We start from the raw sequence: 23,679 nt of genomic DNA, 5'->3' as shown, positions 1-23,679 counted from the left end.
CTGTGATGTCAAACTGAAAATGTGAATACTGCTTTCCATAATGAATACTATGAGTGATATATGAGCTCAAAGCTCTCAGTTTTTGAGAAAGTTTTGATCTGTATTTGATCCTGACACCCACAACATGATAGGTTTGTAGTTTTTCTCAGTAAAAATTACAGTAAAAAATTATATAAACTCTGTCATTAAAATCCATGTTGTTTTCTTTCAAGGACCATTGATGAAGCTGCTGTACAGCATCCTTATCAACAGAACATGACACTTTGTACACTTGCTGAGAAAGAAATGGGCTGAAAATATTCTATAGCTTTATTATAAATGAAACTTAAAAAGGTATCTGTAATGCAGTATAATGCTAACTAAATTGGTATTTCATAAAACAGTTTGATGATACTTTTAATATACTTTAAAAAATAACTAATCATATGGTTCTGTTTGTCATGGGACTGCTACCACATTTCAGTTGTCCCTCTACATTTTTCCCTCTTTTCCAAAGTTTCGGTACTATTTTCCAGCATTTTGTGATTTGAGCAATTTCAAAGAGCCAAATTTCTTGCTGAGACCACAGCAATCTGGTGTCAGCAACAGGAAGGCTGATCTCAGTTCTGCATTGTGTGTGAGTGCCATGAAGTTCCAGCCTATTCAGGTCCTACAACACGTGGCCTCTTCCTGGAGCAATTCTGACATTTGCCAGCCTTCTGCAAAAGCAGACACTGGCAGAGTTCTCTCATGAAATCACCCTCAAGTTTCAGCCAAATCATAGTCATAATTAAAAAGCATGTGCAATACAAACAAAGACTCTGTGCCTAAAAATTGATGGAAAGAATGAAATAGGAGTGTTAGGATAACCATTACCCACTGGGAATTCTCCATCAGTGTTATCCAGCTAATTTAATGTCTTCAGACTGTGGTCCAGAGCTCTGTATAATTTGAAAAGGAGATGCCTGGATTCATAGCAGAAAGCAACATTTATTTCTGGCCTTAGAATATTTATAAAATTTGAGAAATTTAAAACTTAATGTAAAGACAAAGTTAAATGTATTCTTTGAAGGTTTGTGTGTGTGTGTGTGTTTTTCAGAAATTATAATACCTTACTTACCACTTAAATCTTCTGCATGCATATATTTTAATTCAATTCATATAATTGAAAACAGCCTTAAAAATTATTCTCTCTCCACCATTCTTCCTGCTCTAAACAATTCCCCTTCCCCTGGAAAATGAATGACAAGGAATTGGTGGCTAAGTTTTTCACTACTCATACATCAAGCAGTTTCAGACTTAGGACAGGCAGTTCTTTCTAGCTTTACCAACCTCTGAAGTAGTTAGATATCTCTGTCTTGGTAACACGAACAAGAGTTTTAAGACGTGAAACCTCTAGAGATATCTAATTTTAAAGACATTATGATATGCCAACAAAACAACACCTTGTAAAGCAGTCAGTAAAATACTGGTTTGTAAACCAGTCAGCTGTAAATTAAGAGAACTGCAACAATTTTCATTGAAATGGTGATCTCAAATTTATATTGAATCTAACAGACTGTTGTGTTACACACAATCTTTTCCTGTTCCATTTTTGTCTGTATTGAAAGAGAAGGAAGAAACAAAGACAAAAGAATTGCAGCAACCCACTTGGGTCCTGACCCAAAGCACAGCAAAATCAATTGAAGTTTTTTCCATTTTCTTCCACAAGGATTGAATTAGGTTAAATGTGAACAAGCAGCTTTGTGAATAAATTTAAGAAAATTAAAATGCTTTTCTGTTGCAAATTAATTAGCTCCAGGAACAACAAAAGGAAATAACATTAAAAAAAAAATAAATGTTTAGTTAGAGTCCCTAGGACTTAGTCTCCAAACTGAATTGGATTTAAATACTACATCATTACAATTTATTGTGATTTTTCAAAAGACTAAATACCATGATCTCCCTTTTAAAATGGTTTAGCTGGGTTACACAAACTTACTTAAATTGCAGAAGATCCTTAATAACTTCTCCAGAAACTCCTTGATGCTTAGTACAAAACTTTAATTTAGAGCTTTCATATGGCAAAGCTCAAACCTCAATCATTAGAAGAAACTTCCAAGGTTTTGCTACTTTAATGTAATGTTTTTTACTGCGGACATTATTTCCATTCAAATTCAGCTTGCTGTCCTGCTGCATGAAAATGGTATATTTTGTCAAGAATGCTGAAGCTTGATATTTTGGTTATTATTTCTAGGTATGCACTCCATCTGACTTAGGAGATATCACTGCAGGATCAGAGTAGAAAAATGAACATCTCTTTTGAAATATCTAACATATTAATATAGTTTTTAGGAATCTTCTTTCCAGCCAGGACCTAATGTGCTCTGGGACTCCCTACACACTTAAAAATACAGAAATAATTTCCAATTTCTAAGGGCCTAATACAGAGCCCTCTGTAGAGAGTGGGTCAATTTGCCAATTCTTTAGTAAGAAACTACCGAGTTTTGTATTATTTAAGGGCAGAGCATGAGCCTAAGAATTGACTTAAGAGCTTAATATAACTGCACCTGGAAATTTAAATTAGTTTTTTTTTTTTAATGTTAACTTGTGTTATAGTTAGCAGTGCTGGGGAGAGAGTTCAGAAGTTTTCAGACAGAAAGGCATTCCTGAATAAAAGAGGAGGTAGTTTGAGATTATAGCAATCATTAGAAGAGAAGGATTAAAGAAGTTTTTAACAAATCTGCTCAGACCATTGATTGAGATGTACACCAAACTTCAGAGAGCTTTAGTTTATTTCTCAAACAAGAAGGTTATCAGCAAATGCATAGCTTAAACATGTGACATTCATATAAGCTGGTAAGATCGTTTTGATCATAATATGTGCAGTGGATATAAGGTTAATATATGGAATACATATATCTGCATGTAAGTGTTCTTAATAGCCTCAGTAAACCATTCTGTTGCCTTATGTGCAGAGTTCAGAGACTTGAAATAAAAATGCGGAGAATTCCTCCATTGTGGTAATTTCCTCACTGCAGAGTATCTGAGTTTCCATCACAATGGAGAATGTAGGAGGTGAACAAGGATTTCTGCTTTGCAATCTGCCTCAAAAACTCAAAACCTACTGTGTGTTCTTTCTGATCTTCCTTAAAATATCTGCATCTAATATCTGAATTTGTACATTTTACTATATGTAATTGAGAGAAAAAATGATTTCTTATTTTTAAGTAATCTAATGTGCTATGTATAAAGGCAGGGATAATAAATTCTCACTCGATACTTGATACTTCTGGGAGTTGGCAGCTCTCATATATCCCATTACCCAAAAGATATCAGAAGGGGAAGAAGTATAAAAAATAAGTAATAATAATGATGATAATAATGAAGACTTTTAAGTTTATTCCTTCAAGCCCCAAACCTTCAGTAAGAGTCATGTAAGTATATGATTGATTACAGAAATAGATCTAATGAGCAACTGCTCTTTGTAAGCAGTTAGCATAAATGTATACAAAAGACTTAAATTTTTGATAAGCTCTGTTTCCAGGGATAAAATTTAGCTATAGCTAAATTACCATTCATCTTCTGTATGGTTTTACATCACCATCTGCAATCATTTGTCTAGATTTAAGATCTCCTCCCAGAAATCTGTCAAGAAAAAAATATATATATTTGTGAAAAAGTCTTTGTCTGGGTCATTGTATCACTTCATACAACTTTTTGCATTATAAGCAATGCAAATATACCCCCCCCCCAAACAAACAAACAAACAAACTGACAAACCAGAATAGGTGGAAGTCAGATATTGCAGTATGAAAGCATTTATATTTTCATTATCTTTTTTTTGCAATAACAAATGATAAACATTTTATTGGCTTTGTGTAAAAGTGAGTATCTTTTTCAGGGAGCAAAAGTGAGACAACTGTGTTCTTCTGGACTGGAATCCAGAAAAACAGAGCAAATCCTGGAGTCAAAAGATCCTTGCATAAAATTAAGGAGTCACTAATCCTTTGTCTATCATGTTCTATAAGCTCATAATTCTTCCTTTTCTCCCTTGATTGTCATAAGAATAATTGTATTAATGTTTGTGAAGTGATCTTATAAAGGGGAGTAGTGGTTGCATGTGGAGAAAAAAATGAGCAAAAAAATCAAATAGTAAAAATGATCAAAGCTGAACTGCTGAAATATGAGACATTCAGTCCTTTATTCCTGATACCATCCTTGCAGTTGACACTTCCATAATGTGGATAAGAATCTTTTTTATCCCCCGATGGTCAATAGGTTTTCATAGCTACCTTCACTGAAGAATTTTGTCTCTTAAATTTAGTCATAAATTTTGACTTTACATTTTCTTATTTAAACCTGGAAAATATAAGAACATTACATATTTTCAGGTAGTTGTTTTTATTTTAGAAAAAACAAAAATAAACAGCCCCCCCACCTTACAGAGTAATGTCTTATGTCTACTTTTGAACAAATCTGATCTCAGACTGGAAGTCAATTGGCCATTCAGCATGTTGAAATGATGTGTGACTCATGCAAACCCCATGCAAATATGTTTATTTTAAAGCATTATGTTTAGTTTATATATTTTAGGTTTTGATTGTTTTCTCTCTCCCTCTTTCTCTCTCTTTTTTTTTTTAATTATTTTTTAAAGACAAGAAAATTTACTGTGGTGAAGTCTTTCATTTTATGACCTATTAAGACCTAAGGTGTGTGTGTGTATGGCTTTATCATAATAAACCAATGAAATTCCATTTAAAAAAAAAAAAAAGCAAAATTAATAGATGGTGAACTTGTGAAATTGCAAAGCTGATAACTCCTACTGAAGTCACACATAGGTGAAAATTTAGCCAATATTTGCATCTGCATCCATGCTTTGACTTTGGTGGACCAGAACTAGGAACAAGTCTCAGAGAGGAATGCAGCAAATACTGAAGCCAGGCAAACTGGGTGGAGGTGACAGTGACTTTACACTAGGAGTGAAGGCTATGGTTAGATGCAGGGACAAGTCTGGCACTTAAGCAGAGGAGCAGATGGTTGCCCACCAAACTGTTTTGCATACCTCACTTTCATTTCCCATTGTCTAGCCAAAAAAAAAGTTTTGAAAGAAGTTTGAATAATGCTGTGTGGAAGTCAGTTTTTAGTACGAGCTTGAGGTATCTACAAAGTAGACATCTTGCTCCCCCGTATTTGAGACAGAAACAATAATGATCACAGTTAACCAGCAGAATGCAATCTGAATAGAGTCACAGCTGTTAAACACAGGGCATTTCTGAGCTAGGCTTTGGAATGTTGTGCATTTGCTATAATTCACATTTAAAATATTGTCAAGATATTATACTTTTCATCATACTTTCCTTAATAACACACCCCTATAAATTATCTTATTCTTATACTTTATTTCCTTGTCTTCCCCAGGCAATTTGTAAGCACTGGAAATCACCTATAATTAGCAAATTCTACTGAGAATACCTAATTTAAGGTTTTGCTGACACAGTACAAATGGAGAGTAGCACATATTCTTCTTTTTTATGTCCTTTTCTGATCTAGCATTTTGCATGCTAAAAAGTCAAGTTCTTGTTGCTTTCTGCTAGCAATAGCCATAAATGCTAAGAATTAAATGAGAAGAGCTTAGCAAATTACAAGGTATTTCTTTTCCCAAGAGAAAGGTGTGAAGTATAATAGCTATTGTTTATGGCACTTTGGACTACTTAGGTTTAGTATGCTTTTTACTTCACCCCTACAAAAGCTATATAAATAAAAAATGATCAAATTCAGCCCATACATCATGTCAACATTTCCTGGGACCTTGTGGGAATATTACCTGTGCAAGGTATAGCTTTCATGACTGGGACATCTATATTTTCATGAGGTCATATATGCAAATTCAGATATGTACATACACATGAATTTAGTCTGATTTGACGTCCTAACACTTCTTGTGGATGTGGAATTATATATATATATATATATATATATATATAATTATAACTATACCTATTATATCTAATACTAATTATAGTATTATATCTAATACTATTATATTATATCATATTATATCTAATACTAATTATAGTATTATATCTAATATTATAATACCCTAATTATATCTATACCTATATCTATATATCTAATTATATCTATTATATCTATGTTAATATCTATACATGCTATTTTACATTTGTGAGATTTATTTTTGGTAAATTATTTTAAAAGGATTTAATATCAAATGCTTTGTGGAAGAGATTAGAAATATTTTATCTATCTATCTAAAGTAGAATTATTTTAAGAAGATATTGTGAGATTTAAATCCTATTAAATCCTATTCAGATAAAGCTTAGTGATTGTTACAAGGTAAAATAAATAAGAAAAGATTAGATGCCCTTATCAAAGCTTTCAGGAGGACATGAGAATTCAAAATGAGACATCCAGTTTACAGATTCCAGTAAATGTATTTGTTGAACTTATAGCATAAATGTTGTTAAATCCACTATTAAGATTTCAAAGCAATGGTGCTCCATGCTGAAATTAAAGGTGTTGAATGTGGACTATTTTTTCAATTAAATAATTTCTGTAAATTCAGGAGAACATACATTTCTGCTACTTAAAAGCATTTTGATTTTTGCATAGGCATATTTTTCTTCCCTTTTAAAGCTTTGTATTCAACTTCACTTTCAACACTCATCTTCAGATACTAAAAGGAGAGTGCTTTACTTTCCATATAGCAGCCACATCCTATTTATTTTATAACACATGCTTCTAATGGACATCAGTCTGAAAAGTTAAGATCCTCCTTCTTCAGTAATCTCCTCTTCTGGCACCACTGTTCAAATTCTTCAGAGCTCAGGGAAGCAGCAGTTCTCTGCACTGCAGCTTGGCAGTCAGGCATATTCAACAGTTCCTGTTGGCATTTTTTGACTTATCATTACTGTGATTGTTCAACAAATCAATTTTTGGAATAGCAGCAGCTGTTATATTCTCCTCTTCCTTGTAGATGCACCTCGAAGAAAAAGAGTAAGTGCAAAAAGAGAAGGACATGGAGGAGAAAGATGAAAGAGAGTTGCTGTTTGAGCGTGAATTTTCTCAAAGCAGCAACATACTGTGCACTAAGAAACAACTGCTGAGTGGTTGAAAAAAGTGGGCTGTGTTGCAGGTTTGGAGCAATCACGTCTGGTGATAGAGCTCCTGCATTTGGTGTACTTACCCACTGCCACAGAGGCAGTGTATCAGCATGGGAGTTTGTCTGCTGAGAGATGTGTAACTATTTCTGCCTGAAAAGCCACAAGTCAGTTGTTAACCTGTTTGGCCTGGAAGGTGAACTGCTTTGATGGGGTGGCTTTGTGCTGGGTATTTCACGTGGCAGGTAGCAGTTGGCATGTGTCCTACTGTTTGCGTTTTCCTGAGGTTAGCAGTGGCTGTGCATGTAATTGTTCAGCCAGTTGCAGGGAAATGTAATTTCAGGACCATCCTGGCAGCAGTAAATTAGCTATATGTTAGGATGAATATGCTCAGTTGTGCTCTAATGCCCAAGAAGAACTCAATAGATTATTTTTAGTCTTGATTGGTCTGGAAATGTTTGTGAACTGGAGTTTTCAAAATTTCTGGTTGATTTTCCTAATGAGTAAAGAGTGCCTTTTCAGCACATCTAGCAGCATAGGCATGAATGGCATCAGTACCCTTTTTTTACTCTGGGACACCCTCCTTAATCTGTTTTCACAGATAAGAAAGCCCTTTACTTTGGGACCAGAGAAAAAAACTGCCAAACTGGCATTTAAGCAACTTCCAGACCATAACAGAGACTGTGTTTGAGAGACTGGAAAGGTAGATGGCATGCAGTAGCTGGATGCCCAGAGGCAGCAGAGCAGATCTGAGTTATGATAGTATTCACTGTTTCCTGCAAGGTTTATGAAAGTGATGGAAGAGATTTGCTAGCAGCTGAGAGGCAAGAATTCAGAGGTTATAGGAGCAACTTGTAAGATATCCTCGCTCAAATAATGACCACCTAGGATGCACTGTAAGCACAACCTACATAGCTCACTTTGAACGTGCACTTGGGATAGTTAAAGAAGTTGCCTGTGTGTGCTTTTCAAGCTTTTATGATTTGGAGGATGTCAGTGAAGCTATCTTTTATCCACAATCAGGGTGTGGGTGTTCGTGTGTGCACATGGTCCTCCTTCATGAATTTCATACACTGGTCATCTTTCATCTTTCAGTGAATGGTCCAAGACAGCTTCATTATCTATGCAATGTTTTGCTGTCCTCCAGCTCTCATGAGTTTTAAGCATGGTGCCTTTTTTGCTACATTTGCTAAATTTTTAGCCAATGGAAGTGTTGGAGACTCTTAACCAATAGCAGGTTCTTTACCTCTGGAGTAATCTTAGTGATTTTTTTTATAGATTAAATATATTTTTTAAAACAGTGCTGGTTTGGCTAATAGTGGAAAACACTGAGAAAATTTATATCACTCAGTGTTACAGAATGGAGGAATTTACTGGGGATTTAAACTTAAAACAGAAAGTCAGGAAGGAGATCTCTTCTCAAGACTGACCAGAGAGCTACCTGTTGCTGGAACAGCATGGCAGCAAGCCAGTACTAAGTCTTGGGGTGGTTGAAGACCTCAACATGAGGAGAAATTTGTTTTCCTTGCCATATTTGGCTCCCATTTAGGACCAATGCAGTGGGTCAACAGACTTCAGAGCTGCAGCCCTAGCTGTGGGGTGTAGGTAAAAAGAGAAAGTAGAAAGTAGAAAGTGAGCTGCAGTCTTTATGTGTATGTAACTTCCTAAACCCCATCCCACTAAGCCTTTTGCTTCTCACTTGCCTCTCATTTGAATGCCACACTAGCAAAATGCCTTGTATTTCAAAAATGTCTCTTTGACATCCAGTTCCAGCCAAACAGATTTTTATCTTTAAAGACTGCTAATTAGGATAAATATTTCATTATTTTTTCTTAAAATGTATTTAAGACTTCTTTTTGCAAAACAGTGTTTTACTGAATACATTTAAACATATTAAATTGGTTATGAGTTATTTAAAGTAATTTTTAAGGGAGTAATCCTCCCTTAACTTTGAGGGAGGAAAGGATAAAAGGTTGTCATCACAAAAGAATGAGGTGGTCAGACAATAAAAAAAATAAAAATAAATAAATAAACACTAACGTATACAGTAGTAAATAGCTTTCAGGCACATGTGTATGTTCATTCCTGGTCTGTGGAACTTTTGCTAGTGGATATAATGGGATAGTGATTTCACTTAAATATTTCAAACATTAGGGATTCCATTAAAATTGTGCTTAATGAAATAGGATAGCAAACAGTGTGGTTAACAGATTAGCTGATGTCTAAGTGACAAAAAGCCTAAAATTTGACCACTTTAGCAGCTATTATGCAGCAACTGACAAGTCAGCAACATGACATGAATTTACAGCTGAAAAACATATAAGCACAAGTTAGAAAATCATCCTTTATTACTTTTTTAAAGTGAAAGACCCATGGTATGGGCAATAAAGGAAATGAAATGTAAACTTCTACATTTATGGGGAAAAGCTATGTTACAACAGGAAGTAGGTAAATGCTTCCCTATGTGCATTATCACAGAAAGTTGGAGGTATAATATGAAATACAATCTTGCTAAACTTCCTTATGGTAGGTAATACAGAAGTAGAAATAGATAAAGGTAATTCAGTGTTTTTGTCTTTTTTTTTTTTTTTCCAGTTCTCCTAGAAGGAAAGGCAAAATAAGAAATTTCAGTGCTTCTTTATATGTATATATATTTTCTCCCTTTGCTCTTTTAATTTGCTATTTTTGTTTAATATGACTTTGATGGAGAAAATAAGGAGCTGATATGCTGAATATTTTGAAATATCTGCATTGACAACTTGTAAATTTCCTGGGAAGTAAGATGCAAAGGAAAAGATTATTTTCCAAATAACAAGTTTGTTTTTTTTGGTTTTGTTTGTTTGTTTGTTTGTTTGTTTGTTTTTCTGCAACATTTCTGTGATGTGTTGAGTTCATTGTCATTTCGGATGTTGTAGTCATCCTTGTAGTCATGTAGTTTCTAGTGGTCATGCATCATGTATAATCATTTACAACAGAGAATAGGACCTTCACATGGTACATATAACTTACTTGACCAAACTTTCTCCAAGCAGGATAATTCCAAACCCCACCAGAACTTTCTTCAAAATTTGCCAGTTCCGAAATGTCTTGGGCACCAGTGCCCTACAGAAACCTTTATATTCCCAGCACATTTTAACAACATTTTTTTTTCAGCATAAATTTTTTGTTTTCTTTTGTTCAAATACAAATTTTTGATTTGATAACGGAATATATAAACATATCCAATGAGGACCTGGAATGCAGTGCTTAAAAAAGATTTTATTGGATGATGAAGAATTAAAATACACCCTCAATTACTTTACATCTTTTAAGTTATACTTTAATTCTAACATCTTTTTGGGGTTCCTTGATTTCAACAAGAGAAATATATAGCTCCTACTGCACAGAAGATCACACAAGATGATTGTAATGTTTTTTGCTGGCCTTGAAATACATGGGATGTATGAAATAGTTGTACCTTGTTAGAGTCTACTTTCCCAAAGAGTAAGCAGTACATGTTGTAATGAACACCATGCTATACTAGCTGTTTTTAAAAGAGCTGAACTAATGGGGTTATTTTATATACTTATCTGGTGGAATATCTTTTCTATGTGATTAGTCTGAAATTATGCATTAAAGGAAATTTTCTATCACCACCGACTTTAAACAATTTTGAAATGATAAGAGATTGGTTTCTGTAATTTTTTAGAATGTGATGAAAATTATGTCATTCAACTACAAACACTAACTGTTTGTTAGAGTAATATCTTTTTCTGGTAAACCAGTTATATGACTTCTTATGGAGGTCACATCTCTTCTACAACTATTTATATGTCTTGGCTGTGTGTACCCTTCCTTTATCTGACAAGACTTTCTTACTGTAAATATGTTTGATAATGACAGGTGGAGATCAGAGAACAGAGTGCATATACACCAATTCCATACTGACAAAGCCAACACATTCTTGAGTCAGTTGCTTTAACAGAAAATTAATAATAACAACAACAACAACAACAACAACAACAACAACAACAACAATAATAATAATAATAGCAGCTGTGGTCTCTGATTTTGAATTACTGGTGTTGAATTATTCTCTTATTTTGCCTCTGTTCTAAGAGAATCTTATTTGTTCTCTCCCTATTTCTAAGATTGTCAATACATAAAAGTATTAGACATGGAATGATTCACTCAGTATATTTACTCAAATTTGTAGTTTACATATTTTTATGTTTCCAGTGAAAACTGATTTACTGAGTATCATCCTGTAGTGGAATATTCATACAGTAGGGTTGCTGGTTGTTTTTTGTTTGTTTGTTTGTTTTGATTTAATCCCACAGGCAGAGCATCAGTATCATTCTGGATTAGAAATGACTCCTGTCATAGGAGTTTAAACAATTTCTGTATGATGTTGAATACACTGAACTTCACTAGTTAAGTGTAGGGATTCATTGCAGGTATGTTATGATGTTTTTGTATAACCACAAAAAATAACTGTGGAAATTTACTTTAGCGGTAAAAGAAATCTGTCTACTCTGTGGTCTTTCATTCCTAGAACAGGTGCCCTCACATATATATATGTATAAAGACTATTTTCTCTTTCTCTTCGGGGATGTCTGTCTCTCAGTAGTCTTGTCATAAAAATAAAGAGTCAAATCAATTAAAGGATAATTAGATTTTCTTTTCTTGTAATCAGGATACGATCTGCCCTTTTTTTAGTCCTTTGATTTCTCCTTTGCAGACTGTATATTGAGCTGAGGGATAGTGTCACTGGATAATGTGGCAGTAGCTGAACACCATTTGACAATGTATGCATTTCCCTTGTTGTTCTTATGAGTCCTTATTTCTGTCAGAAGTAAGGTTGCTAATATATGAAATTCAGTTTAATGGAGGATTATTATTATTATTATTATTATTATTACTGTTCAAGAATGTAAATTGGTGTTGGCTAAGTACAATTACTCTCTTTTTGTTGATTATTTATTTGTTTGTTTTTTTTTGAAAGAGCAAACAATGCCTTTTTCAGAAGGCAGACTTTCAGCAGACATCTGATTTGTGACATTCATCCATTGAAAGTGGGACAAGAAAGTCCTGATAAGTATATATGATTATTTTGTTCATAGAAGATAGGACAACAAAAATATACAGAAGCACGATAAAGATTTGAGTCCAGCTGACAAAGCAAAAGCCTCATATGCTGAAGTGTTTAGGATTCTCATTCTATAAGTGTAATAAATACCTTCACTTTTTAACTGAGTATTTATAAGCAATGTGAACATTTTATTTATTCTTTCCTTTCCTAAAGGTATATTACAGGTACATAGCTATATAGTATATATGCAATTGGACATAGTATCTTTAAAGCTTTTTGAGTCTATTACTTATAAGACAACTGTATTCTGGTATCTTATTTCACTGAATGCATAGTCATGTGAGCTTCATTTTACAAATGGAATTTCTGGAACCATACGAAGGTGATGTTAGAGTAGCAAAATAAATAACTATAAAAATATTAACTTGTATTTATAGTAAAAACTAAATGTATAAAAAAAAAAGTATATAAACATTGCCACTGACAAGTCAGTTTTAATTCAGGTGATCTACAGATACAATAATCAGGTTTTAGTAACCATATGCTGGACTTGAGGTTAGAAATGGACTTCACAGTTTCAGGCAGCTGGTCATAAAAAATGTATAAGGCACAAGGTGGAGATCTTGGAACAACATATTATGTCTACATGGAACATCAAATACTGTGCAGAAATATTAGTTCCACTTGCAAAGCCAGAACAATGTGTTAGCACAGCAAGAAATGTCAGCTAAGTAGCACTATCTTTCAGAAGGGCTAATTAGCACTTGTGCAGGTTTCCTGCTTGTAATTCCAGAGCAAGCTCTCTTAGTGTTTCCTCTGGACCTTTGTGTCATGCTTCACTGTTCATACTGGATGAAATATGGTCTCTTAAAATGCCCCTGGTGTTCCCATGGATTCATGTCTCCATTTGCTATCTGTTCACTTAGGTTGCAGTTATGCAAAAGGATCTCAAGGGTAGAACCTATGACTTTCTATACCACTGTAGCTAAAAGCATGGCACAAGTGGCCCTTATTTCTTGATCTGGACAAAGATAATGAGACCCAAAGTGCTGGGTGAGCACAGGGCCTATTCTGTCACCTTGAATTTCCATTTAAGCTGAAGGGGTTGGAGATCAGTAATAAAGGGGCAGGAGATCAGTAAGGAGATCATTAAGGAGATAATTTAGAAAACAAAAAACGAAGTGTCAAAGACAAACTCTTGGGTGAACTCAAAAGAGAGAGCAGTTATATAAGAGTTGTTGGAAGTGGGGGAGTTGGTCGGGGGAGTTGTCTTTGCTAAACATGGGATGTTTCCACAATTAGGCATTTAACATATTCTTAAACCAGGAGTAAGAGTCCATTGCATCTTTCTTACACTTCATCACAATTTGCCCCAAGGTCCAAAATAAGAAAAGTCTGTCCGGTAAAAATTGCATTCTCTGGACTGTCTTCCTGATCTTGAGGAGGTCTTAGATAAGGACTCTGCAAAATAAGATTTGTTATCTTACATAGTATGTCCTACTGTTCTGTAGTCATATTGTTGGAACACCTTTACTATTTAGTAGTTTTTCATTTGCATTTTTATAGTTATCTGAATTTTAAGCCATAGGTTGTGACAAGGGATACTCTGAATCTAAATGAATTTTGTATCTTTGTGGAAGAATGACTAACAATGGTGAATAGCTCCAAAGTTCCAAATGTTTAATTTGAAAGGTATGGTAAACAGCTGTAATATGTAAAAATTTCTATTATCTTTAGTAAAGAGAAAAATCTTTCAGTTAGCCCTAGAAACACAGTATTGAGAATGCAGAGTAGTGATTTACTGCAAATTACTGGAGATTAATTGGAAATTCTTTACTGTTTTCTTCCTACTTTATAAAACAATCACATCCTTTTACACCTTGTTGACTTAACTGTGTTTTATTAGTTATAAAAATGGAAATTTTCAAGGATAATTCCATGCATTAAAAAGATGAGCATCTTAATTCAGCCCTCTGTGGGCTACTTACCACACTGTTGTTGCTATCAGAAAATCTTTTCAGGACAGTAGCTGAACACTCCAGGTCACTTGTATTCAACTAGACTGTTGATTAAAAGGGCGTTACAGGAAAGAGACATGCATTTTAGCCTGCATCTTAATTGTTGCCTTCAGTAAGTAAATAAAGATTTCAGAAGGCTGAAAGGGAGAAAGAGAAATGCTTCTGATTTATGTTGACTGCATTCATTCTGTAACTGATGGCAGCAGAACCTGCAAATTGATCAGGAGCTGGTTCTTGCTCATGACCTGTTGGTACAAGTCCATTCCTTATTTTGACACATCGGGCTTTGCTTCTTTCATGTATCACATGTTGCCAGAAGGCAGCATCAGTTGATCAATAGGTGCAGATCTGGGTTTAAAAGCTGCAGTTATGGTCTAGGTGCTGCTGAAATCGGTAAGAAAAAGTGCTTTTTGAGAGACTTGAATGAAGAACAACTACCTACTGCAACAAAATCACATTTCATATTGGATCATCTCTAGGCTGGAAGCTGTGAGCACAATAGTGAGGAGGTGGAGAAATTAAAGAGCTGACATAGTGACAGATGTGGCATACCAAAATACTGAGTTAAACTGTGCTTTGGTAAATCAGATCTGCACTTACTTAAACTGTCAGAACTACAAAAGGCATCTGAAGGGGTATCAATTCAAACACATGATTCAGGGCTTCATCTTTTCCATACTTTGGAGAAGTATAGCATTTTTTTTTTGGTTGTTGTTTTTGTCTTCTTTATGTTGCTTTCTATTTTATGAATTTGGGGCTAAGCTGGGAAGGGAGACAGTCCTGCAAAAGGTGCTGAAGTCACTTCAGCTGAGACCTGACAAGGGACAAGTGAGCTCTGCTGGGCTATATAGTTAATATTACATTTTGCATTCCTTGTGTACTCACAAACACAAAAGGAGGAAGTGGTAGAAATCTTGAGAGAGTCCAGAAAGTCTGTAGGCTCCTCTCAGAATAATTACTCTCCCTAGAGTACACTTCCTTTAACACCTCTGAAAGCAAAAATCCTTTAGGGTGGTAAAATCTGTGTGTTTTTACTCTCTGCCTGCTGTCAGAATGGTGTATTTAACGAAGTTGCTCTACTTGGAAGAATTACATTATAGGCATTTAAGACTCCCAGTTGCCTCTGGGCATTGGCATCTTAAAAATCTTCACTTTTTGGGGGGTGCTTTTGTAATTCACATCTTTTTCTGTCATTTTATATCGGTACTTCATCATAAGACATTCAGCAGCAAAATCCATTCTCAAATGTCCTGCAGCAATGTTGTCTCATCATTAACTCTTGTCATATTTCATTCATTGGGTTTGGAAATGGAAAGTGATGAATGGCTGCAGTGTTTTTTTAATAACATGTCCCATTCTGGAGTTTTCTATAAGGGTAGTCAATTTTCATTACTTTAAAGTGGGTTGCTGAGGGTTTTTGGTTTTGTATTTGTTTTCTTCTTTTTAATATAAGAAAAGGCTGCCAGAGTGACAATTACACAGAGCAACCCTCAAAACAATTTATTGAACAAGCATCTTAAGAACGTTAAGTTACAGTTTAGGGTTCAGTCTCCATGGATTTAGCACCAGTGTGAAGTAATCAAACATAGAATACTTGGATCTTTCTCATATTCATGTACTTTAATGCAGGGTTGATCATGATTCAGATCTATCAAAATTTTATTGTATTGTAAATCCATTTATTTTATTTTGTTTTATTTTTGAGAAATTGACTCCTTAAGCAAGGGAGTATGCACTTTTTTTTATGTATCTGATCAGGAAATTCAGATGTTTAAAACTCTTAGTTTAAGATACGGTTTTATTTTGCCATATTTGAAGCATCAAGGGAGGCTTTTACTTTATTCTCTGTATGTGTTACTTTTGAAATAAATTTCAGAGCCACATTTGCATCCTAATTGTAGCCTATTTCCTGGGTCCACCATTAGGCAGACCTTAGGGTGGCCTTTGGGGATTTCTGGAGCAGAGAAGTTGGTGGTTCTAGCTAAGCTACTGAAAAAGGGATAGAGATGAATGGATTTTATTTATTTATTTATTTATTTATTTATTTATTTATTTTGGCCTCAGCAGTCACCAGCTGGCAGATCAGCTTCTTGGTGTGTTGCCAAGCAGCAGTATACAGCAGCCTTGCAGCTGCTATAAACTAGACGGGAACATGCTTGGCATGAAGCCACCTTCATCTTTGGACAAGAACTAGCCTTCAAACTGGCAAACAGATGTGCTGGGATTGTGGCTTTGCTCACTCATGTCTAATGCTCACGGAATGCAGTTGTACCTCCAAGTCTAAAGCAGAGAATTTTGCCTAACACTTTTACAGGAGAAATAGGTTAAAAATGAAAGTTCATTTTTTTCTAAAGTGTTTTTAGTGTTGGTGTTGCATGTCTGGTTTTCACTTTTTTTTTTTTATTTCTTTCCGGGATATTTTTTCTTATTCTGACTAGATTATGAGGATTCTGAATAACTGTAAAATAGACCAGCAAAAAAACTCAGTTGGATTAGATTCTTACAAGCTATCAATCTGAACTCAGAAAATTAATAGGCTATTATTTTCCACTATATACATAGTTTTAATTTTTTTTATAAATGTTTGAATGATAGTAAAGGAAAACTTGCAAGAATTTCAAAGCATCATTGGATGTCATTGCATTCTTTTTACTGTCATATTTTTGAGTTAGAATAATGTCATTCCTGGGGGAGAAGGAAGGATTTTTTTGTTGATTTTTGTCTAACAGCAGACTAATGTTCTCTCTTTTCCTGATCAGAAACTGTTCTTCAGTGTCATCAATAACAGTGCCAATGTTTTTTGTCAATGTTTCTATTAAAATCTCTCTTCATTCTGTGGGTAGCTATAGATCTGATAGAATGAATCTGTCTTACCTTGTTAACGACCTCTGTCCTATTGCTGGAGGCGGAGTCAAACCAATGTCACAGAATTCTGTTGATTTATTGTAAATTTCAATTGATGTTTTAAAATTTAGGTAAATTACCTCTCAATCTGTCACCACATTTTTTGTTTAATTGTTCAATAGGAGAGGAATTTCATCAAGTTCCATCTTCACAAAGCTGAGAAAGACCTTCCCCAACCACATACAAATTATTACACATTTATTATTACATACACACTGTGACCTCTCCATTAGCCAACATCTTGAAGCCAAAATTTTGGAGACTTACAAACCCAGAATGTGTTTTCTAAAATTAAAATATGTTAAATATAACCCTGATAAGGAAGAGGAAAGAGACACCACAGTGTCAGATATTCACAATAGAGCATTTCATCTAGATTAATGCTGTAATTTAGATCAAAACACTGCAATCATGTCTTGTACCTTTTACTGGTACCCAGGTTCAACAATATGCCTTTCTTTGAACATATTTCTGCACTTATTTTCAAAACCAGTTGGTTGTTCTGTATTAATTTTAGAACATACCTTGATGATATATATGGTATATATAACTCATAATAATCTTTTCCCTACACTGCTTCTTCTGCTTCTTATCCTCCTCCTCCTCCTCCTCCTCCTCCTCCTTCTTCTTCTTCCACTTCTCCTTCTTCTACTTCTTCTTCATCAAGAGACAAAAATAACTGCTAAGCCATTCTTAAGACTACAAGACATCTCATATCCAAGACCTCCAGCAATTTTCTTGTTTATCACTAGAAGTGGCCTCAGTATCCATGGCTGCAACCATCTGCAGTAAAATGCTTAAACTCTGATTATTCACAGGTTGTGTTGGTTTTGACTGAGTAATCTCACTGAATGAAGACAAGAAGGATAGTTGCTGATTAAACAGATAAGTTATGCTTTCATGGGCACTTCAATAGAAGCTGTGAGAAAGGGAAGCACTTAATCCTAGGCATTTCACTGAGCAGTATACACCACCATGTAAAGTTGAGGCATTTTTATTAAAGCAGATCAATGCGGTATTAGTGTCTATTTTTGTCAGTGTTTGGGCAAGGTTATGATTCATCTTAAATATACTATAATGTTTTCCATCAGTTTAACTTCAATTCTCAAAAAAAAAAAAAAAAAAGGCAAATAATGAAACAAATAAACAATTTTAAGCACAGAGAAGAAAACGACATGAACAAGAGCCAATATGGATTACATGGATTACAAACCAAATCAATTGCCAAACCAATCTAATTTCATTCAACAGAACAGTAACAGGCCTTCTGCCTAGAATAAAAGCTGTAGATGTCAGATTTCTTGCTTTTAGGCTTTTCTAAGGCTTTTGACACTGTTTTATAAACATACCATGCAGACTAAATGAAACAAATATAGAACAAACGGCAAAACCACCCTTGGATATTACTTACCAATGGCCCAATGCAAAAACAGAAGGCTATACTGAGTAGGGTTTTATAGTGTCCTATAATATTCATTTACTATCTGGATTATGGACTAGAGAAAAATTTTATTAAATTTACAGATGACATGAAGTTGGGTGGGAAATAAAACATGTTAATGGATAAAATTGGAAGTCAGATCGAACTTGATGTATTAAAGATCAGAGGGAAAATGATAAAATTCAGCAAAGACAAATGAGGAAATAGGCTATGTGACAATAATCAGCTGAAGAACTTTGTAATGGTTTTATAGACAACAGTTTTGGAACTATTGTGGACAGCCAGATGACCAGGGAATTACCTTAAGTACTATACTCTTGGGCCATGTACTTGAAGAAACAAACAAACAAACAAACAAACAAACAAAAAACATGGAATTACTGAAAAGAATTACTATAGAAAAGGCAAGTGAAAATGACTCAGATCTAAAAGACGAGAAAAAAAAAAAAAGATCAATGTGATATTTTAAATTCTAGAGCAAAGAGTAAGGGGTAGCTTGACAGCATTCTTCAAAGACATAAAGAGTTATTTAAAGATGAAACAGCAATTCTATCAGGAACAACATGGGGATAAGCTGATCCTGACCAGAAGTGTAGAACAGACTAGATGTCCCCTCATGAAGTTCCTCCCAGTCCTATGGTACTATGGTATGGTACAATGGAATATTTCATATTTTCTATAACTTTGATTATTCTTATATCATAGCAGATTCCTTCCCTCAGGGAACAGTTTAAATACTTTCATTTCCAGCAGCAGCTTCTAAAGGTTTTATTTGTTTGTTCATTTGCTTGTTTTTTATTTATTATTGAAGAAAAATGAACGAAATGCTTGAAATGAGAAAAAAAAAAGAAAAAAAAAAGAAAGCTTGAAGTACTTTCTTTTATTTTCATGAAATACATTTAGTATTTTTAAGTGCAGACAGACATATTGGTAATCTTAGGATATTTATGGCTGTTGTGGAATTAAACATAAATTTTTAGGTTGTCATAAGGTGACACATGGTAACTCCAGAAACATTCCCTTACCAGAAGTACAGGTATTTTTGGCAGGGTATTGAATTTGAATCCCTTATCCCAGTAGGAAGATTTTATTTATTTTTTATTAATAAATAAATAAGGGATTAACCTTACAGATAGGTCCTCCTGGGAATGTCTCCCTAGGAATGAAACTGAATTTCTTCTCAACATCTATGGGCTGCAGGCATGAAAACTTAAGCAATACTTTTTAAAGGTGTTCTACTCCCATTTATGAGTCTGGGCACAATCAGCACTGAATTAAGTGAGAAAAATGTTACACCAGTCAGTTTTTTTTTCCTAGAACTACCATCTCTGATGTCTAAAATGTACTGCAATACTTGTATCCAAACCTACATATGAAACTGCATAGAAGCATGACCATTAACCTGACTACACACACGTAAAAAAAGAAGAGTTGTAAGCCATGACTATTAACTATCATTCTTCTGCATTGCTTAAAAAAGAAATGCATGCAAAGTGATACAGATTGTCCCGAAACAATACATATGTTCCCTATGGAATCATGGAAACATCCTGAAATGTTTTTTAGCAAAATATTGTTGTAATATTTGGGAGTATTTTTGATTCCCTCTGCTTTATTTTATATGTATATATATTGCATATAGCAATGTAAAAGTCTAGAAACTGCAACTATGTATTCTCAGAGTTCTCTTGCAGAAAAACTGCATGGTATAATATATATATATATATATATATTATCTTTTTTTTCAAATGAATGGCAGAACTTGGTGCTTTCAACAGAAAGTGTGGCAGGGATAAGACAAGGGAAAACACATATTCCAAAATAACATAGAAAATAAAGTGCTATTTCCTCACATAATTGCAGAGATAAGACAAATTTTAAGTAGGTTACATGAACAATTTTTGAAACTGACTTTCACAACTTCCAAATATTTAATCTTCATTTTGCAGAAAGGTGTCATATATGCTTTGCAACAATTTATAAAGATCTCTTATGAAGCTTTCTTATGAAGTCATATAGACTCAAAGCTCAAGTTCTAGGCACTAGACTTCTGAACATTCATTACTTGGCTAGTGCAATTCCTCAGCCAGAAACATATCTCCCAGTGAATTTGCCTATTACAGCCTGTCATAGAACAGGCAGAATCTTGCTTTGACTGTACTAACATTTTCCCCTCAACACTTTAGTTTAGACAATGCAAATATATGTATGCTAAATGTGTGGGGAGAAGGATTAAATGTGGTCTCACAGGCCAATCATAACCTCTCAGGCCAGGTGTTCTGCACATCAAAATGAAGCGTCACACTATATGCAGACCAGAAGTCTATAGTAATTTGCTTTACCACGAACATGACAAAGCACCTTTATTTACACAAATGCAAATACCTGTATGCTCACACAGCAAATCAAAATTTACTAGCACTCTGGAATCCTTACACTGTATTTTTTTTCAGGCAGCTGGTATAAAATTACTGTTCTGCTCTGGCAGAGCATTTCGACATGTATTTAACTCTAAGTACACTGTAAAACACCTAGATTCAAGGGACATGGAAAGTTGGGCTTAAATGAGGCATGAAGATATTCTTAAAACACGTTATTAACATTTTCTAATAATTTGAGAGCATTAAGTGTTGAACTCTATTCAATAAAAGTTCTTGTTTCATCACATGAAATGCTTTTGAAAATCTGTTCGCAGTTCATGGAACTTTTTTATCCTTTTATATTGTTCTGGAAAAAAAAAAATCTCTTCTGATTTAAACTATTTTTTTAAGGAAATGCCCCAGACCATTACATCTAATAAGTATTTCTCAGTGTTTGTTGTTGTTGTTGTTCGTTTTAAATGCAAATTAACAATTCATCCATTTTATGCTAGCAATGTTTTGGGAGTTTTATCAGCATTTGAGATTCATCTTTCATTTTAATTCTCCAGCCCCATCCTCTGTACATATGTAATGAGGAGTGTTTTATATACCGTCTGCTGTTTTCCTGCTAATATGTTCTGTTACTAAAACTTCTGGCTTTTGTTTGTTTGTTTTGCCACAGGTTACATATCCAAACAGAATGGTGAACCAAAATCTCAGCACAAGGGACAGAAAGTCAGTACATACTCCCACAGAGGACCTTTTTAGATACTCAGGCAACCGAGCAACAACCTATGAAAGCAAGAGCTGTCAGCTGTCTAATTTGTGTCTGAGCAACCTCCTGAAAGAGAAGGAGATAGTGGAAGTCATCAAGCATACTAGAGACACATATGAAACCGTCACTTCAGAGGTCACCCAGAACGGTTTGGCCACCATGGCACCAAGCACAGCAAAGCCAGCATCCAAGACAGACAGCTACCCACTCTTCTCAGGAGCTCCAAAAGACCAGACTGCTGTACCTCGGCAACATACCACTTTCACAGGGAGACTTGGACAGCCTCCAAGGGGACCCATCTCTTTACACATGTACAGCAGAAAAAATGTTTTCCTCCACCACAATTTACACACAGCAGAGCTGCAGACTTTAGGTCAACAAGATGGGTAACAGTGTATTCTTGCCATGGAAGGAGTGTCAACTGAAAGGAAACATAAGCTCACTTACAGCTCAGTCTTAAGTTTTCATCTGCTGCTACCTTTACCTGAAAAAAAAAAAAAAGTAAAAATTAACATTGTCTATAGGTTTCATACTTTCCCATCTAGGACTGTAGCATACGGATGAATTAGATCATTAAATAACTAGATTGATTTGTCATGCAAAAGTCGGTATTGGTAGAATAAATGGGACCATTTGCCTGGCACTGATAGTCCAAAATTGGCTAAGTATTTTTTTCTTTTGTCTTTATAAGCCACCAACACAACCTGAAGTTCTAGAAGGTGATCTTAATACTATGTATGTTTAATAATATTACTGTTAAAGTAGATGTGAGGAATGAATAGGTACATAATTAGTAAATCCTCTTGAAATTCATATGGACTAGGGAAACAGTTAGAAGTCTCTGAGGACCACCCTCTTCTTAAACTTACAATAAAATTTACTCACTTGTAGAGGTGTGTTACCACTTCTTGCTGTATGTATTTTACGAATGCCTCATGCCACAAGTAGAGGAAGTAACTGATTTTCTTCCTCTAAAAGAAAGGATCATAGAGGCTCACTGGATATTTGAATCAGAATAATTGGAATACATACTGAGGATGGCAGCTTGATTTCTTGATCTTCCTTTCCTTCTCCCTGCCCTTTTCTGGCTAAATTTGTTCTACAGTTTTTGTTCTATGGAGACATGTCACATTGTGGTGGTGATTGTGCTCTGCAGGCACTATCACTCATGACACGATTTGACAGTCTATGTATATAAAATGCATCATATAATTTCATTTCACTTGCCAAAACAAAAACAAAAACAAAAACAAAGGTGAAAGACTAAATTAAGAGAAATCATCTTATTACCCAGTCCAAATTATCTGTGTGAATAGTGATATTTGTAGACCATATCTGCACTTAATGACCTAGTTTATACCAACTCAGCAGGTTTGCTCATCTTGATATATTACATACAAGTGAGATGAATCTAATGCTACCTGACATGCAGCATTCTGGTCTCAAGGGAATGTGAATTCACCTGATCATGCTACACAACCTGAAGACTTTTCAATACCAGAAGTTCCTGTTTTCCCCTTTCATAGGGATTGAAAACAGGCATCTCAAACAAGATGTTCTAAACATGTGGCATTTACTAAACTTGACACTGAGTTTGCAAGCTCTGGCAGGTAATCTGTTTGAATGATATTAGCATGTATAGTTAGTTGCTTTTAAATAATCTGGCACGTTCAAGTATGATAGAGGCAGATCAGATAAAAGTCACCTCTATCTTTAACTGGTGATGAATAATGAAAGGCAAGAGTATGGCACATTCCCACACAAAGAAACAAACTAGTGTGACAACTGAAGTAGCATATGATGAAAAATGAAGCTTCTGTAACCACAAATAATGTTGTAACTTTTAAAGGTAAATCCCATAGGGCATATAAAATGAATTAACGGCATAGATTTTAAAAATATTTTTAAAAATATCTGCTTAACTACTTAATATTCAGATGAATACAATGATTGGTTAGATTAAGAAACAATTAGGTTATGAACTTGGCAGATACTCTGCAAAGCCATTTCAGCAGTCTGAACTTTCAGGAC

At 34.7% G+C, this 23,679-nt stretch overlaps 1 protein-coding gene across 3 annotated transcripts in view; it reads left to right on the top strand.

The window, feature by feature from the left end:
- Positions 1 to 23,679, top strand: part of CCSER1 (coiled-coil serine rich protein 1) — a 675,103-nt gene that overhangs the window by 651,415 nt on the left and 9 nt on the right. For 2 of the 3 annotated variants that reach the window (XM_035541340.2, XM_035541349.2), the window contains exon 10: positions 21,556 to 23,679. This exon is cut by the window's right edge and continues 9 nt beyond it. In XM_035541340.2, coding sequence (XP_035397233.1) covers positions 21,556 to 22,038 — 483 coding nt within the window. In that variant the 3' untranslated portion in view covers positions 22,039 to 23,679. The remainder of the gene's footprint in view (positions 1 to 21,555) is intronic. The other variant, XM_035541356.2, reaches the window with a different exon arrangement.

This window comes from Cygnus atratus, chromosome 4, assembly GCF_013377495.2.
Source record: "Cygnus atratus isolate AKBS03 ecotype Queensland, Australia chromosome 4, CAtr_DNAZoo_HiC_assembly, whole genome shotgun sequence".
Classification (NCBI taxonomy): domain Eukaryota; kingdom Metazoa; phylum Chordata; class Aves; order Anseriformes; family Anatidae; genus Cygnus; species Cygnus atratus.
The sequence above is the reverse complement of the archived record's forward strand: the minus strand, read 5'-3'. Positions and strand labels throughout refer to the sequence as shown.